General features: G+C 44.2%; 1 protein-coding gene across 1 annotated transcript in view; it reads right to left on the bottom strand.

Annotated features, from left to right (window-relative positions):
• CCBE1 (collagen and calcium binding EGF domains 1) overlaps positions 1 to 19,740 on the bottom strand; it is a 682,825-nt gene that overhangs the window by 99,722 nt on the left and 563,363 nt on the right. The window contains exon 4 of the mRNA XM_069220382.1: positions 16,815 to 16,949. Within this exon, the coding sequence (XP_069076483.1) occupies positions 16,815 to 16,949 (135 nt within the window). The remainder of the gene's footprint in view (positions 1 to 16,814; positions 16,950 to 19,740) is intronic.

Below are 19,740 nucleotides of genomic sequence, written 5' to 3' on the forward strand. Positions count from 1 at the left end.
TCCTAATCATTTGATGCCTGCTGCTTGTTTCCTGGGTCTCATGACTAGGTGTAGCTGGCAGTTGGTCTATGAGTATTGCTTCCACACAGTGAGACACAGGGGGATGGACCATCTCCTGATAGGTGGACAGAGCTGTCATCTACCACACATGCATATTACAAAGACCCTGCCTCAGCACACTCACAAAGGGTTTGACACTAGTCATTTATGCACTCAGACAAGATGGGGCCAGGGCATGGAGGCAGAGATTTCCAGAGACATCTATGTAGAGGGAGGAGGCTAGAAGCTTCTCCCACTTACAGGTGGGCACCAGGTATAAATAGTGGACCCTCAGACCCAACTCTTCAGTACACATCTGGACTGTGAAAGACTCAAGGACTGCTGTGCTGCTCTGCTCCAAGAAGGAGTGCTACTTTGCTACCCTGGTGCCATGCTGCCTGCGTGAAAAGGACTTTGCCAGCATCTTGAACCCAGGACCACCAGAGTAACTCCAAGGGCTAGTTGGATGGCCTCCTGATCAGAGCCTTAGGGACAGAAAAGACTCCAATCATTTTGCACCCTGCACCTGCCTGCTGTGAGTCATGCCCTCCAAGTGGTGCCACCCCAGCCCTGGACTTTGGCAGTTGGCCTAAAGATGCTCTGCCAGCCCAGATGTGGTCCTAGCGGAACAGACACAGCATGATACTTTGCCCCACAGCTCATCAGAACCAGCTCTGCGCAACACATCTCGACGCAGGACCTCGCATCACACCCCCTGCTCCTCAGAACTGCTGCTGCATTATGGATCTCAACACAGGGCCTTACATCACATCCCCACAGATCCAGAGAACCACCTCTGTGAGATGCATCCTACATGTAGGACTTCACATTGCAGCCCCTCAGATCCTCTGCGTGATGCATCCTCAATGGGGGCCCTCACAATGTTCTGCAACCAGGTTTTAAGGCACCTTTTTCAGTGGGCTTAACTTGGCCCTTGAATCCAACCCACACTCCATCCCGGTCAGCCTCAGCTTGTGATTTTGTCCCAGTCTGGTGCAAGCAGATAAACACAGTTGGCGCTGTGCACTTTTAAGCACTATTTCCAATTAAACCTTTAAAATTGCATATCTTCAGTCCTACTGCTTAGATTTTTGTTGTTTTGCGGTCAAATAAGTTATTACACTTGACTTATTTTTCTAAATTTGTGTGGGAATTTTCTTGTGTGTGTTTTCACTTTATTACAGTTTGAAGTGCTGCATACATACTTTACACATTGCCTCTATGTTAGGTCTGACTGCTTTTGTGCCAAGCTGCCAGAGGGTTAGGCACAAGTTAATTTCAGGTTTGCTTGTGTTTCACCCTGACAAGAACTGTGGTTGCTGTTTGAGTAGGTTTGTCCTATCCTCAACCAATAACCCAATGATGCAGTTTCAATTTCGCCACAGTCTAGGTGAAAAACAGTTGAGGGTTTAAAGATAAGACAAAGTTTAGAGGTACACCAACTAATTTTGGAATAAAATCCAGTGCCTTAGGAAACTTCAATCATGTTAAGAAATGGTCTTTAGAAATGTAGATTTCAAATGCATGCTGTACATGAAAAGTTATAGTTGCTGTACTGGCAGTGTGGTCAAGGTTATAATTGTATTTTCAGTAAGTAGGTTTAGCCCCATTAACTGCTCACTGTTATTTTTTTTCTTGATTTTAAATATTTGTTACATTACAAATTGTGTTACTCTGAGGTACAGACTCTGCACTAGTTAGCCTCTTACATGTAAACGTAAATAAAGCAATCCATTATCGATGGAGAATGGCAAGAGGAGAACGGACTGGAAGAATCAGACTTCTAGAACACGCATTTGCAATGCAATGGGTCTTGCAGTTGCTTGAATTAGAGCTATTGGTGTAGTAAATTCATAACTGGAATTTTATTGCCACATAAATTAGTCAACCCTGCCTCATAAAATGTTTTTTCCTGCCACATAATTCCAGTGGCCTTGCATATAATTAAAGCACTTCCATTTACCTTTTTTCCTCTGTCTGAGGCTAAAAATGAAAATGTTGCCATTTAGCATCCTAATTTAAATCTGCCATGCTACTTCCAATAGAATACCACTTTCACTACCCCACCATCAGAGTTGCTGGCTGGCTAAGAGAATAAAAAAAAAAAAAAGATACAAGATAGCCAGGGAGGAGTAACAAGAGAAATAAACTAGAATGGTCACCCAAACATATCAAGAGTGTTCATGCAAACATAGTGTAATAGGAATATTAAGCAGCCATGAATCATGGTCATAATTGCAATAAGGAGAGATTAATAAAACACATTCAATTATCATATAGCACCAATAAAAACCTTCATCAGAAATAAACTTTTGACATTAGACAGTAATGCTCAGAACAGCCCCTGGAGGACACCACAATAAAAATAGAATTTGTAAGAAACCTGGTCATGTAACCAGTTAGTCCCTAGATAGCATAATCACATGAAAACAGAATGGCAGAAAGTAAGGCATTGCAACCATAGATTTAGCCCTAGAGGATGTAGTGCATTACACATTTTCTGAGCTTGCAAGCCTACTAGACTAACATTACAAACTACTCTCAGCTATAAAACATAAATTTCAGCCATAATAGAGATTAAAAAGACACATAATGGTGGGATGGGTTATTATTTTGGGGTCCCCATTGACCTAGTGTGGGGACCCAGAAATGACCTAAGTAGGAAGGGTGATTCCTGTGCGGAAAGTTGTGGTAGGGGTCCCATTGTCCTAGGACCACCACAGGCTGAGTTATGAGCAAAATATTTTGAAAAAAGCAATGCTTGCAAAGCATTGTGGGTCAAGTTTCCCAAGTGCAGTGAATATTGTAGTATCGGCTCTCCCACTGTGTCGGGAGAGCTGCTTTGAGCATTTCTGTGTTTTTTACATAAAGCATTTATCAATTGCAAGTATTTTTGTGAAAGCTATGGAGCACAAAGAGGAGAGCCAAAAGAACCAACTCTGATTAGGTAACAGTGTGAACAATGTGATCAGCGCTTCAATACCGCCAATGGAGTTAGCACTGTTCTGCTGTTCATGCTATGAGTGCCATGGCCGCCATGGAGCACAAAGGGGAGAGACAAAAGAGACGAGACAAGGGGAGAGACAAAAGAAAAAAATAGTTTACCCACACTGAAGTATATCGGCAATCGTACAATAATCCATGTAAGAGGGTCAGTCTGCAAGGCGGTAACAAAACTGCCCCAAGACGGGACAAACATAAAGCATTTACCAGTGACATCAAGGGACTTTTGAAAGGCAAGCCATTCACGAGTGAAAGTGATGTGTGTGGTTAAAAGCCCACAGATAGATAACAGTAGGTCGAAAAGTGATTGGCACACAAGCTAAAAAAGCAATTAAGTCAGGCGTTAATTCTTTAATCAGGTCATTCATCACACCAGGCTCAGCTAACCTCAGTTGTGCCATGGTATACCTCAACTTATGCCTAGGACTTTGGTCTAATGCACTTATAGATGCCATGCTGTTTCTTGGTGGTTTTTAACCTACAAAATGTAAAAATCCATAGTTCTGGTTCCCTTTATCAGATTTTAGTAATTTCGCGTCATTTTCCTTATTAAAGTTTTCTGAAATTTAGATATTGGTTATGGGATTTTTGTTGTGTTGTGTTTTGACTACGAATGCGATCTAACATATGGTCGCAACAAAGATGGACATCAGCAACTGGTGTCATGCATGGGCAAATATTACATGCAGATGCTATTTTTAAACTATTATTGAAAGCGAAAAGTAACATCACCCATAATGCAGGTTTATGCCTATGAATTTCAGAAAGTAACAAGGTGTTTGAGATTTTTTTTTAAAAGTCCATGCAGAAATATTCATAAATGCTTGTAGGCAGAAGCCTGCTCCTAAACTAGGGCATTTTAAGGTAGCAATGGTTTACCACTGGGGATGATATACAAATACACAAAAACCTTTTCTTCAGAAGGAGAAACATTTCCATGCTGAGAAATCTTTTACTCTTTGTTTTTAAAAATAGGAGCATGATAGAGAACTTTCCATATCCAACTTGTACATTTATTCTATCGCTTTGGCAGTAAGAGTAGATGGGAAAATTGGAATGCTGAATAACTCCCACAAAATTATAGCTTTGTTGGTGTTCGCACGATTCGCAAAAAGACACTTGTTCTTTGATCACAACACCAAGTTCCAGCTCCTACGACTAATTTACAACTGCAGAAAACCCACTCTACTTGTAAAGTTTACCCTTGTGAAAAGTTCCATAGTTAAGTCTAAAGGGCTGATTAAGAGTTTGGCAGTCCGAGGACCACCATGTTGGCGGTCATACCTGATTATGAGTTTGGCAGTTGAGCAAATAGAAGACCGCCAGGGGTCCGCCGCCACCACCAGATAGCACAGACCCCTGTGGTCCCCTGGAAGCATAAACAGTCCGGCGGAGACCATCTTTCCGCTGGACTTATTAGGAGGTTAGACACTGATAATGTGACCGTGGCGGTCCAACCACCATGTATCAGAAGGCGGACAGTATAAAGGGAGACACTCACCTGCAGACAGCCATACACATCCATAGCCACCATGGAGCCTTTCCAAAACGTCATGCCGCTGCTCCTGCTCACCGAAAGACAATGGATTCAATGCTGACGTGGACCACAGCAACCGTAAGTAGAAACACCTACCTGTATCACTGATATCACAAAAAAATAGTACCACTAGCAAACACATCAAGGAAGTGGGTGGGGTTGCGACGGGAAGCAGCTACACTGAACATTCAACACACACACTTACATACTGCAATACGGACACCCACACAGTCACAACATGCACACTTCAGCCAGCACACACACACTGCATGGCAACACTGCACATGTACGCACGGCTACACAGCACAAGCTCAGGGACATAGAAGGCCACACAACATTCACACACAGCAACAACAACACAAGTACTGCACATGTACACATACATTCCACACACTCACATCCAACACTGGCCAGGCACTGGCCAAACACACAACACACAGATACATACATGGCACACACACAACACCACCATCAAACAACTCTGCTATCGACACTAGGCCTGGACGGAGATCCTGGAGTCTGACTCTGCAGAATTCCCCAGAGTTGAAAAAACACTCAGTGGAAGAGTCCTGAATGAGCCTAAGCTCGGAAGCGCTAAGCAGAGTCTACCTTGCTTAGTGCTTTGGAGATCAGGTGCATTCAGGAGGGCTGTAGGCAGTGAAAACTGCTGTTTCAGGCCTCTTGTGCACTGCACATGGGACAGTCCAATACATTAGAGGCCTCAAACGGCAGCTTGCACTGCCTACGGCCCTGGCCTGAATTTAGGTCAAGGTAGTACGCACCAAAGGCTGCCGTTTCAGTCTTTGTTTGTGCACCAGCGAGCACAAACAACAACAAAAGAAAAATTAGCCAAGGACTTACCTGGGTCTTCCAGGGGGTCCTCCTCTCCTTGTTGTCGGATGGCGACAAGCCTCAGCGGCTGCCTCCCTCTGGTCTGCTCCGGTGCGCATTGCAGCCCAATTATGGGTTGCACAGCGCAAGCGCAGTCTGTCTGTGATTGCGCTGTTAAGCCCATAACTGGGCTGCAGTGCGCACCAGGTGAGCTCCATCCACTGGCGGGGCTAGATGAGCTTTTGGATAACTCCAGGCTTTAAGCAGAGCGCAGAGTTCCAAAAACTCCATTAGTTCTGCCAGGGACTGGAGTTCCCCCCACACCCCTAATCAACACGCACATCACACACATGCATAGCACAACGGAAGCACAATGCCATGCACAATACACACAGAGACAATTAGACAAAAGACAAAAAGTGCACCACCACAACAATACCTGCACAACTGTGATAGGAGCATCAGGACCATACAGGGAAGGAGGCTGCACTGGGATACATAATACTTTGAACAGGGCCACAGACAAAATGTGCACAGGAATTGGCACTAAATGGATCTCAGGAACAAGCAATACAAATACCAATAGTCATGCACAGTCACACAATGGGGAAGGGCAAGGCAGCAGAGCACACACAACTCACATTCCATGGGACATACCCCTCGACAACCAGCTGCGAGGGACACATGCCTAAATGGACACATGCACACCAAATGCTGAGCAAAATAGCACAACTCAACACACCCCATGTCTGCACTGTCAAAACCCAAAAACACACACACCACATGTAGACAAAAGCCATATGAGGGGGCAAGTCCTATACCATACATACCCACATTAAACAACATAAAAAACACATATCACAATAAACACAACACAGTGTCATGACATCAACATTGCAGCTGCACACACATACCCATCACACTACACACACCCTTCCCTTGGGGGACAACAGCACTGCACACAAACTCACATACTGCATAAAACACCACATGGAGCAGCAAGCAGTCCTAATACACACAACTACAGTCACACAATCAATGTCAATGTCACTCAGGCACAACAGAAAGCTAGGGAAGAAAATGCAGGACAAAGGTGTATCCAATAAACCAACAACAGGTTGGCTTTAATGACAAATATGGTCTTTAAACCAAATTCCAAGGCCATAGGCCAGTCCAAAACAGAGTATTGGGCCAAAAGGCTCATTGTTGGGCCCCTACTTAACTCCTGACTACCATCTGACCTCCACAGGTAGAAGCATCAAGGGTGCAGACAGGCACCTCAGGGATGATCTGGGGATTTGGGGGTGGGATCTGGGTTTGGGCTTGGTAGGGGGTGTTTGGGTAGTGGAGGCAGGAAATTCTCGGGAGGGGAGGGCTACTTCTTGGCAGGGGAGGGTCATGGGTGCTTGCAGGGGGTAGGGGAGGCCTTGGAGGTGGAAGGGAGATACTTTGGAGGGACACTATCCTTTTGAGAGTTGTACAGTGGGGGGCGAACAGGGGTAAGGTCAGGCTCACAGAGGAAAATACAAAATACAGTGGTCCTAACTGCTGGGATATCCCAGCCTTTGTTCAGTCTGGTCTGGAAGGATGTTCTCTTAGCAATGTTGAAACACCTGGACAGCTACATGTGGTTTTCTCAATGTGAGGGTTTTGGCCACGTGAAGGCAGAGTTCTATGGTTTGGTACACATACCACATGTGGAAGCCATCGATAGTATCCATGTAGCCTTGCTTCCACTGCATGGCAATGAAAAGTTCTATTATAACAGGAATACCTGCCATTCCATCAACGTTCAAGTAGTTTGGCTGGCGGACCTCTACATTTCTCAAGTCTGTGCCTGCTATCCGGGTTCAGTCTATAATGCCTTCATCATGCTGGACAGCACAATTCAACAGCTGATGACACGACTGTACTCAAAGTGGGCCTGGTTGGTTGATAAGTAACATATGTCATGTGTGTTTGTATGCTATGTCTGCTGCCAGTGAGACGATACTTTAGACTCATAGTAGCACAAGGTTGCATTCTCTAACAGGGGACTCTGCATAGCCAAACAGTCTATGGTTGTTGATACCGGTCAGGGACCCAACTACACCAGGGGAAGTCTGCTTCAACGAGGCACATGGAAGAACATGAAGTGTTGTGAAGCTGGCTTCTGGCCACCTGAAGGCAAGATTCAGGGCCACTGACAAGACTGATGGAGCCCTCCTTTACTCACCCGCAAAAGTACAAGATCATTGTGATCACGTGGTCTTGTAACATGTCATTGTGTGCAATCCATTCTTTCTACCTTCACATTGTGATGACATTGATCCTGTACGACCTGTTAGTGGCTGTGAATGTGTTTCCTCATTGGGGGACAATGTGCCTGTGCCACAACATTGAAACAGGTTTGTGACGTTCCACCAAGTGCTTGCTCATTGTTATGGGAAGGGCCTGGGCTTAGGCTCTGTTGTACTGCCTTCTGTCTGTGCCATGGCATATGTTAGGTTGGCAGGCCTGGTATGTGATCAGGGTCAAACTGGAGACAAAATCCCAAACTCTCTGTGCCTAATCTATGGGACAAAGTCTTTTAGGACATTTCTGGTGTGTTCTGAGGCATGTTGGTAATTGGATATCTGGCCTGATTCCATTTGGCTGGAACATTCTTGGCTATGACTTTGCAGACATTCTTCACAGCTTATGGGCAATACAGTACAATAAAACGTTTGATGTGACCAGACACCTGTGACATTGTGTTGTTAGTCATCCTCAGCATGACACTACGTGAAACATCTCCCTCCATCCATTGTCTCCTAATATCTAAAGCATGGACATTACATGTGATTAGCATTCATCACTCCAGACAGATAATAAAGAGAGGCAGTAGGCAGTTGTATAGTGATGGGTGTGTTGATTTACATTCGAACAAAAATGAATAGTGATACTGGATAAAGAACTATACTTCAGGTGAAGGGATCAGTCATGGTGGATGCAATCAATAGAGTAGAGGCCACAACATTTTGGGTACTGAGTCCAGTGTCCTACTAGCTTGGAATATGGAAAGTGGTTAAGGAACAGTCAACAGAGTGAGTTTGTGGCACACAAACAAGTGGCATCATGAAGTGGTCAGTTGCTGGCAGTGGTTGGTGTCTTGCCACCTGCACCTCCTGGATGCTTGCCTGGACGTCCCTGCTTGTGGGGGCTTAGTAACTACAGAGGAAGGGGTGTCTGAGTTGGGTGCTTCCCCTGGAAGGGCCTTCCTTCCAGTGACTGGCATTGATGAAGGGCCTGGTGTGAATGCGCCAAAGGAAGGTGTGCGATGTTGTTGCCGATCCCTGCTCATGGTACTGTTAATGTCCCTCAGCACCCCTATTAGGGAGGCCATGTTGGAATTGTGGGCCTCCAAGTGTTCCCACATCTCACAATGGAATTCCCCATGTAGCTCCTTGATTTCCCTAAGTTCATTCAGTACCTGGCCTTTCACACCTTGGAAAGTTGGTAGGCAGACAAGACCTGGCTGATGGTATCCTTGGCAGGGGTATCACCAGCAGCCTCTTGCCGCTGGGTCACACCATCCCTCCCATGCACCCTACCCCCCCCACATGCCTGCGCCCTTGGTGCAGCTTGCCCCCTTCCACTGGTTCCAGGTCCATCATTGTCAGGGTTGGCAGGTTGAGACTCAGGAACCTGGATTGGGGGCACAAGATGTAGGAGACTGTTGTAAGGACACAGGTCTAGGGCAACTTGCTGCCTGCGATGTTGAGGCCATGGGGCTGGGAGGAGTCGATGTGGTCAGGTTGAGGCCGACCAGTGTCATCTTCCCAGTTTGACCGGATGGGCCAGAAATGTCTTCAACGTCCAGCGGTCCAGGGGTGTTTGTTTCACAGAGGGCTTCATCCATGGGGTAATGGCAGTCTCCTCTGTTGTGTCAGTGATAGCATTCCCAGTTGCAGAGGCAGTACAACCTGTTGATGTGGAGAGATTATGCTAGCGGTTGTATTGTAAAATTTACCTCCAATAATTGACTGTGACATTGGGCTAGGCCCATGTTCACATTTTATTTGCTGATTTCCCTCATGTGACAGGTACACATTTTGTCATTTGTAGTAAGCTGACATTGTAGCTGCATACCAATTCCTGTTCAGTGACCTGGCCTCAGACTGTCTGGAATCCTTAGCTCCTGGAGGGATGGTAATTGTCTCATGTGCTGCCAGCAGTGCAGGCAGGACATTGGCTGGGCAGGATGTTGTTTGAGTCATCTTGAAAGCTATTTGTTTGTCATGTAGGCATTGTCAGGACCTGAGATGATGTGTGATAGTTGTCATCATGTGGTCAGTGCATTGTGAAAGTGAGTGCTGCCAATAGCACACAGTATTAACCTTTTCAAACCCTGTATTCCACACACTGTAGAGTTATTCTCCTGTAAGGTGAGTACAGTTGTTTGGCTGAATAGATGGAGAATGGTCAGAGTCGCGGAGCACACAGTTGTGGCAGATTGTAGGGAGAGTCCCTATGCCTCCTGGCCTTAGCAGTCCTGCCATTGCCTCTACTACTACACACACACATACACACTATACAGTTGTGATCCTCTCAGGTGAGTATAGTTGTATGGCTGAATAGATAGAGAATGGTCATAGTAGCAGAGTGCACAGTTGTAGCAGAGTGTAGGGAGAGCTCCAGTGCTCCTGGCCTTAGCAGTCCTGTCATTGCCTGTACTACACACATACTACACAGTTGCGATCCTCTCAAGTGAGAAAAGTTGTATACCTAAATAGATAGAGAACAGTCATAGTAGCAGAGCACAGTTGTGGCAGAGTGTAGGGAGAGACCCAATGTCTCCTGGCCTTAGCAGTCCTGCCATTACCAGTACTACACACACACACTATACAGTTGTGATCCACTCAGGTGAGTACAGTTGTATGGCTGAATAGATGGGGGAATGGTCATAGCAGCAGAGCACACAGTTGTGGCAGTGTAGGTAGAGTCCTAGTGCCTTCCTGGCCTTAGCAGTTCTGTCATTGCCAGTACTACATACACACTATATATACAGTTCTGATCCTCTCAGGTGAGTACAGTTGTATGGCTAAATATATGGAGACTGGTCATAGTAGCAGACCACTCAGTTGTGGCAGAGTGCAGGGAAAGTCCCAGTGCTTCCTGGCCTTAGCAGTCCTGTCATTGACTGTACTACACACACACTATACTGATGTCATCCTCTCATATGAGTACACTACAATGGGGATTTGACAAACAAGGTCATTTTGATTAGGTTACACTGTTCTGGTTTTAGTGATGTGGAACAGTGCCTGCTGGGACTTGTAGTGCTGTAAATCCCTGTACTACACCCACCATAGAAAGATGTTGTTTCCCCAGGTGAGTCTACTTGATATGTTGGAGGCCAGACAGGGATCTATGGGTAGGTGGCACTGGACAACTGAGTGGGGTGACATACTAGGTGGCAAGAGGTGATCAGTGACCATGCATGGCAATACATTTTGGTGCCATTTTGTGGTTGTGACTTACCTAACTCCACTCCCCCGGGTATTCCTGTTAAGCCCTCCGGACGCAGGATGGCCAAGACTTTCTCAACCCATTATATCAGTTGTAGGGGAGGAGGTGAAGGACTACCGTCAGTCTTCAGGACCGCAAGCTGGTGCCTGAATGCCATGGTGCAAACATTCCCCCTGAGGTTGTTCCTTCTCTTCCTGATGTCGTCCCTTGTACATGGTTAGCTGCCTACAGAGTTCACTCTGTTGACTATCCTTTACCACATTTCCATATTCCTAGCGATAGTCGTTTGCTGGACTTGGGCTCCAAATAGTTGTGGCTCTACTCTGATGATTTCATCCACCATGACTCTTAAATCGTCATCTGTGAAATGGGGATGTTTCTGTGGTGACATGGTGGTGGAAATGAACTTGAAAAATGGATTTACTGGTTAGGTGCAGTGTAATGAGGAGGTGACAGGGAGTAAATGGAGTGCAGAGGTGCAAATATGTGTGGTGGTTATGTGTTGAGGGTGTAGGATATGGTGCTTCGTGAAAGTTAGAGGGGTGCCTAATCTATGGTTGCTGAAGTTTTAGGGCAGTGCCCTGGCTTGTGTTCAGGATGGACATGCGAAGGATTGTGGTGTGAAGGGATGTGTTTTATTGTGTGGCTTGTAAGTGTGCCGAGTGTGTGGATGTGTGCCAGCTGTGTTGTTTTAAAATCCAGCCAATGTGGTGTTGTGTATTCCTGTGGTGACCGCCGACCACTGCAGTTCTCACCGCCACTGGAAGACCACCATGGCGATTTTCGACTTGTAATATGGTCGGTGGCTGGTTGACGGGCTGACAGTGCCAGTGGTTTGCCCTCCTATTTCCCGCCATCCAGAGTCCTGGTGGGGTCGGATTTTTGGCTGGCTTTTGGCAGGTCTGTCTGTGTAACTCGTAATACGGCAGTCTGTATGACTGCCAACATGGCGGTCTTTTGGCGGCCACCAACATGATGGTCTGGCAGTCTGCCAAACACGTAATGAGGCCCTACATTTTTATAGACCTTTATTCTGAAGGCACCCTTGGATGAAGAATAAATCTTCTAAATGCTGCCTCTTAACGGCAGATACTGTGCCCCAGGCGCATACTTCCTAGAACGCTAATAACGCTGCAAATTGTCTTTATTTACCCTGGTGAATATTAACTTTCACAGAAAGGTTTAATGGCTATCAATGGCCAAGAAAGAAACTTGCGCTTCCAAACATTATGCACGCTTAATAAATCTTTTTTTTCTTTTTCTGATGGGTCTTTTTGGGAGCAGACTGTGTTTTTGTTGTACTTGAAGGTGCCCTGCATTCAAACAATTATTAATCAAAGCATATGACTAAAACATGAGCTCTTCTAATACCAATGATGAATGTAAATAATCAGGAAAGGAATGTTACCATTTGGATTAGATTCCCCATAGATATTTTGCATGCACGTGTTTTTTATACCAAGAGGACATGAGTCCACAGACTGATGCTGGGCTTACAATTCACAAAGCAATGCGACTGTAATATGAAAATGGGTTGAGTGAATTTTGAACATTTTGAAAATTGATTGTTCTCTTAATGAACAGCGGACTACAAACCAGCACAAACATTAATCTGGCACTTCCAGCAGCAGCTGAGAGAATAGCACATTTTATTTACAAGAACAAACATCCACTTTCACAAAATGAATTTAAGGTTACTGCTGACACAATACTTACTATGAGAAGTTCATGGCCTTTTCTGTGGTACAGACAGATGTCAAAACGCTGTTTTAATTTATTCAATGAAAAATGAAACTTCACTGTCAGATATTTTCTTTCCCTATTACTTCAGTTGACGAAGACACTAAGTACCAGTATTGGATGGAACACAAATGTGGCATACCTGGCTTCACGCAATGCTGGTATCAATCAAAAGATGTGTTTATGCCATCAAAACAGTCTATACGTTTCCCTGGTGCAAATGTTAAATTGACCAGCCCTACAATTGTTTTTGGAAATTAATCCTATTGGGCCCACCCTGTATTTCGACCCTCATTCTAGAAATGGTGTTTGATATTGTGCCCCAGGCTGAGTGAGAAGTGAGGCCTCCATGTGTCTTTCAGGTCGGCTGTTCTAGGTTTCTCTGCTCTGATTATGGCCCAGCGTACTGGTCCCAGAGTTCAATGCCATGTTTCCTTGTAGCTGTGCAGTTCTTCCTCTAGGAACTTGTGGTTGGTGTTCCTGAAGCATGGTGGTTGTGAAATAGGGTGCACACCACTCCGGTTCATTTCCCCTCGACTCCAGTTCAGACTCAGAAATTCAATTGCTCTTTGTTGAGCTGTACTACTTCCATAAAGCTTCCTTTGCGATGGGTGCAATGTACTTTTGTGTGTTATGTCATTGTCCGCCTGTCACATTGAGACACTGGGGCATTGTGTTAAATTGGTCTTTTCAACACAATTCACATCACAGATTGTGTGTAATTGCATTATTTTTTGCCTGGAATTTTGTAAAATCTTATGACAATTTTGCACAGTTATGCACAGTTATGCACAGTTGCACTTGTAGAGTGAAATGTGGTTTTCCTGTATCTTGTGTGCATTACTCCTCTTACCCGCTCTCGCGCCCTCTTCCCTTAACACCAGGAACTGTGGTGCAAGTGGTGCACAAGCTCTGCCCTCACCGGCAAAGCCCATAGGTCTGCCTCAAAGGTGCTACCGCACATCAGTATTATTTTTGTTTACGTGTCTTTCCATGCATTAACACATGAAAGCCATACATATTGACTTTATATTTGCTCGTTAAATTAAGAATGCAAAGAGAATATCGATTACTTTTAGGTTTCAGTATTCAGTTATTACTATTCAGTGCACACGTCTCCTAAACTCAGCTGGACACTTTAATGTTTTCTTTGGGGTAAAAAGGCTGCAATCGTTAAGTGCTTAGGGGGTTTATACAACATTAATAACTCCTGCCTGATCACATCAATGTAATTGGATTACAATAAGAGTGTAAACAATATGCCCTCATGAAAGATTCTGGTGTGTTGCAGGCACTGCAATGGGAAAATGCTAAATGCATTAAAAACAGGCATTGGCAAAGCCAGCATGTCTCACGTATGCAAGAGCCATTGGCTGTGCTAATATGTTTCAGCTATGTTGTACACCAGCGAGGCTGCTATTCAGCATGGCTAAGATTTAGTGGGGTAAAGCAGAGTGGCATGGAGTGTCCTAAATCAGAGTGTTGTGGAGTAGAGCGGAGTCGTGCAGAGTCGTGCAGAGGGTCGTGGAGTGGTGTAGAGTAGCATGGAGCAGCGCAGACTGACAGAGTGGTATAGAGCACAGTTGAGTGTTGTGGAGTGAAATGGAGTGAAGTGGAGTGGAGTGAAGTGATGTGGCACAGAGTGTTATAGAGTGTTGTGGATGGAGTGTCATAGAATACAAAGGCTTAGAGTGGAGTTGAATGGAGTGTCACTGTAGAGTGGCGTGGCATGTCTTAAAGTGAAGTGGCATAGAGTGTTGTGGAGTGGATTATAGAAGAGTGAGCAAGGTGTAGAGGGAGTAGAGGTGTGTAAATCAGAGTAAATTGTTGTATAGTGGAGTACCATAGAGTGGAGTAGTGTAGTAGAGTAGAATGGTCATAGAGTGGAGTAGAGTGTTGTTGATTGGGTAGCATAGAGTGGAGTAGAATGTCAGAGTGTCAAAGTGGAGTGACAGAGTGGCATGGAGTGGAGAGACAGAGTTGAGAAGTAGAGTGGAGTAGTGTGTCATAGAGTGGAGTAAAGTGCGATGATGTGGCACAGAGGGAATTGCATAGAGTATCGTAGAGAGTAGTGTCATAGGGAGGCATAAAGTAGAGTAGAGCATTGTAGAGTGGAGTTGCATAGAGTAGGGTAGAGCATTAGAGTGGAGAATTATGGAGAGTAGTTTTGTAGAGTCAAGTGCTGTAGAGTTGAGTTGAGTGGCCTAGAGTGAAGTGGGTAAAGTGCAGTTTAGATTTGCATAGAGTACAATGGTTTTGAGTAAACAGGGGTAGAGTGCATTGGCATAGAGCAGAGTGGTGTAGATTGCAGAGGCGTAGAGTAGAGTGGTGCAGAGTAGAATAGAGTGTAATGGTGCAGTGTAGATTGCATTAGCATAGTGTGCAATAGTGTAGAGTGGAGTGGCACAGGGTGGAGTGGCACAGAGTAGAGTGGTATAGAGTGCAGTGCCACAGAGTGCAGAGGTGCTCATTGCCTTTGATATATTTGATATATTTAAGATTTCTTGTTGAATATTTACCATACAGAGTATTAACTACTTTCATGTGGAAATTTAAATCATTGCCGTTCATACAGATTAACTATAATGCAGTACTTCTTACCTGATTTCATGTTATAACTAAGTGAGTTTCATGTGGATGTGTGGATGTAACCTTAGAGTAGAATACAGTGCCATAGATTGCAGTGATGTAGAGTACAATGGTGTAGAGTGCAGTGGCGTTGAGTGTTGCAGAGTAGAGAATAGTGGTATAGAGTGCAGTGGTGAAGAGTAGATTGCATATAGTGGCTTTGACTAAAGTGGTGTAGAGTCATAATGTAGAGTGCAGTGACATACAGGAGAGTGGCACAGAGGGCAGTGGCATTCAGTAGAGTGGTGCAGAGTAGTGCAGAGTGGTATAGAGTGTAGGGGCATAGAGTGGCATAGAGTTCAGTGGCAGACAGTACGGTGTTGCAGAGTAGTCTGTCACAGTGTGCAGTGGTGTATAGTAGAGTGGCGTAGAGTGCATTGAGGTAGAGTGCAGTGGCACAGAATGTTGCAGAGTAGAGTGGCACAGAGAGCAATGGCATAGAGTAGAGTGGTGCAGAGTAGAACAGAGTGACATAGAGTACAGTGACAGAGTACAATGGTGTAGATAATAGTGGCATAGAATGGAGTGGTGCAGAATGAATTGGTGTAGAGCACAGTGATATAGAGTGCACTGGTGTAGAGTGCAGTGACGTAGGAAGAGTGGCATAGAGTGCAGTGGCATAGAGTAGAGTGGGCAGTGTTGAGTAGAGTGCCGTAGATTGCAGTGATGCAGAGTAGGTTAGAGTGAGTGGAGTGATACAGACTAGAGTGGCATAGAGATCTGTGACAGAGTGCACTGGCGTAGAGTGCAGTATAGTGGAGCAGAGTTGAGTGGTACAGAGCACAGGGCATTGGCGTAGGGTACAGTGATGTAGAGGAGAGTGGCATCGAGTGCAGTGCATAGAGTGGAATGGTGCAGGGTGGAGCGTGTGAGATTGGAGTGGTGCAGAGTGCAGTGGCACTTAGTGCAGTAGTGTAGAGTGGACTGGTGCAGGGTTGGTTGCAGTTGTGTAACGTATAGTGCTGTAGAGTGCAGTGGTGTAGAGTAGATTAGATTGGTGTAGAATGGATTGGCAGAGAGTGCACTGGTGCAGACTAGAGTGGTACTGGTGTAGAATGCAGCAGCATAGAGTGCAGTGTTGCTGAGCCGGTGTAAACTCATGTAATTAATGACATTACGCAAGCTTAATGCCAGAGTATATCAGAGTATATGCGATTATGCCATGTCGCATAGTTGGGATTGCCTTCAGGTAAAATGTTATTGTAGCAGCATATGAAGAACACAAATGTACCAAATGCGAGCAGCTAACTGTGATTTTGTGCTATTGTTTAATGCAAAATAAGCCCACTAGTAGTGGAAAGTACTGCATTTAATATTTACTTTTGAGCATTTACAATAACTTCCACAAGAGAAATTGCACAAATTTTGCCAACACCTATGGAAAATGCTACTATATTTTTTCCTTTAGCATTAAGTGGCTTGTAAAGCGTGGTCTAGAGGACAAAACTATATTGAGTCGAGTAACTGAAATTTACATTTCATTTTAACATGATTAGCACTACCTGGGCACTTGGCAAAGATACAACGTGGCACCTTTTTCACCCACCTAAGCAGTATGGCTTCACTCTGTTCCTGTGCCGCTCACGGTCGTACCGATATCCAGGATAGCATGTACATAAGACCCTGCCAAAGTTATCTGTGCATTGCTGTTCACACGGAGCCTCGGCACACACATCATAGTCTGAAAAGAGAAACATATACATTGCATTACACATAACATTAGGAGTCATTACCAGGATCGCCATGGTAAAGGGCAGATATTGTAAGTCAATAAGGAGTTCTGTGACATTATAAAGGAACAAGGCCAAATACTGAGTTCCTCCATAATGTGATGGAACTCTGGGTCGATTTGCAATATCCTTTTAACATAAGGCAAAGGGCATTTTATTCCTTCTATTACATGGCCACACCATCACCCGTTCCAAAAAAATCCTCAAGTCCTTGGTGTCTTGCTCTTTTATGTGAAAAAGGTATCATGGTTGCAGACATGAAGAATAAAAGTGGGATGTATACTGAAAGCTTAAAGACACCAAAAACAGTTAGTAATTTGTTGCAAAAGATATAAGCATTAGTTTCATCTAAGTCAGATTAAAAAATGCTGTATTTCAGGATGTGTAGAAACATGCACAGTTCATGTAATGAGCTATAGCTTTAAAAAAATAAACATGTTGCCATCCATTGCTCTTTCCTACTGATTCCTATTCATTTTAGAAATAGAAATTAGAATAAGGAGAAAGCAGTTCTTGTTTTCCATGTATAAAGTGCAGCTGTAATTATGCTCTGTGATCCACCTTTCATCTCGGTTGCTGGCAGCATGCGTAATCAGATCACAACTAAACTGTAATAAGCAACTATGCCGTTGGCACCAGATTTAGGGTCCTATTATGAGCTGCCAAAGCAGTAACCTCAGAGGGCGTACTAGTGGAAATTCTATGTGATCCTGAGATTATGAACTCACAATTACAGGGTCTGTAAATACCAGAAATGCTAATTTTAGGTCTGGAAAGACTGGGTCAGGTTTTGGCAGGTGAGGATTTGCACCTGATGAAAGTATTGGCAGAAACTATGGGAAGAGACACAGCCCTAACCCAGCCAAGCCCTGCAGCATTACGAGGAGGACAGCGGACATTGTGCCCCTCCATACTGCCCCGCCCTGCCAAAGCCTCCTGCTGCCCGGAACCCCCATCCCTTGGCCTCCATTCACAGCAATTCCCCCACTTCTCAAAGCAGATGGTTAATGGTAGGTGGAAAGGTACATTATTTAGCCTAGAAGAGAAGAGGAAAACGCATGCAGAAACAGGCCTGATATTTCCAATTCTACATCATATTCCACATTATGGGTGGAATAGCTTGGAATACTAATCATTTGCCTCAGGGAGGCAGGCCAGAATTGAACTAGTCAACCTCATGTTTGTCAACCACAGCATTCAGCAGCACCAGAGGTAGACTCCTGAGAAAAACCTTGTACCTCCACACGTGTGTTTTTGATTTTTTATTTTCTACAAACTATTATTGAACCATTCTAAACACAACAAAAGACAGAAATGTGTAGTAATCTAGTTAGCACGCAATTTAAAAAGGGAGATAATGCAAAAATAAGAGCAATTGTTTCTAGAGAGTACATAGACACAAGCCAAAAAGCAGCAAAGTAATATGGTTGAGGGAATTTATAGAACTTAAACGCACATGTAAAGTGGTAGGAACCAATTAGGGGAAACATTGTTTTGGATAAGTTAAATGTAGAGAGAAGAGGATTTGTGAATCTGCGAATGTGACACTAAAAGTACTACCTACATCTGAAAAGGCAAACTCAACTTTCTTTTCTTTGGCCATCGGTAAATTGAGTGTCATTACCTTTGGTGATAGTAACACCTACTATTTAACGTATTTAAAAACTTCACTAGTCTGACAGTTCAAAGTGACAATGTCCCTGCCCTATGTTGACTGAGGTAATTTGTCACTAGATTTCACGAGATTTCCCTAATTGGACTGCCAGACATAGTGGATGTGGTTATTAACATCTCTCGATATCCGCATCCTCAAAAGAAAGGTCCCTGCATATTCACATGAAGAGAGAGAGAGAAGAAGAAATGCATATAGCACGATTTTTCGATTGATACTCTTGGAGTCTACAACACAGGTTTAGTTTTTTCAGTAGTGTAACCAGCATGATTTTGAAGGAAGACACAGAGAAGGGGATTGGAGTGTTCTGATATGTAAATCTTGTTTATTTTTTTATACATGTGGGTTTCAGACAATGTTAGATCAAAACATATTTGGAGTATTATAGAAAAACATGACGATGACTAAAAATTGAAGTTCCTCCAATGCAGAGTGAAATTATTCATAAAAATGTTGTCAGAAGCAGATGAAAGGTGCAATGATCTAAACACTGCTTAATAAAATAGTTGTTGTTTTTAAGTGGGTGATAGATAATGATGATTTAGGTGAGTCTTCAGAGGTGTGCTTTAATTCTACGACAACCATTAGAATGTAGTAACAGCTTCTGATTAGACAAGCTTGCTGTTAATGGATTTTTTGATTATCAGGGCAGCTTCACGTGATATCTTAATGTCAAGGATGATAGAATACTTAGGTGGGATAAGAACATCCTTGAATTTTCACTATGCCAAGTTTTGGGCTCTTGAGTAAGGTCCAAATCTAGATTAAAAATTGAGCCAGTGATCTTGATTTGATGTTTAATGACTGATCTGCAATTGTGATGTAGGTATATGTGTAGGTCATGGTAATCTTTTTGTAGGGAGAGGAGTAAGTTTCAGTTCTACAAGCCAGTTATAAGGACTAATCTGTGAGGAAGACAAAAAAATAGGAATCTGAGGACACACTGTTCGGTGTTGTTTTTGATGGCCATTGTTACATCTGGCATCCTTGGCATGGTTCCCCTAACTTTTTGCCCTCTGACCTCCTGTTTTCTGACTTACTTTTTGCTGGCTTTTTAGGATTCTGGGCAC

This window comes from Pleurodeles waltl, chromosome 1_1 (genome assembly GCF_031143425.1).
Source record: "Pleurodeles waltl isolate 20211129_DDA chromosome 1_1, aPleWal1.hap1.20221129, whole genome shotgun sequence".
Taxonomy (NCBI): domain Eukaryota; kingdom Metazoa; phylum Chordata; class Amphibia; order Caudata; family Salamandridae; genus Pleurodeles; species Pleurodeles waltl.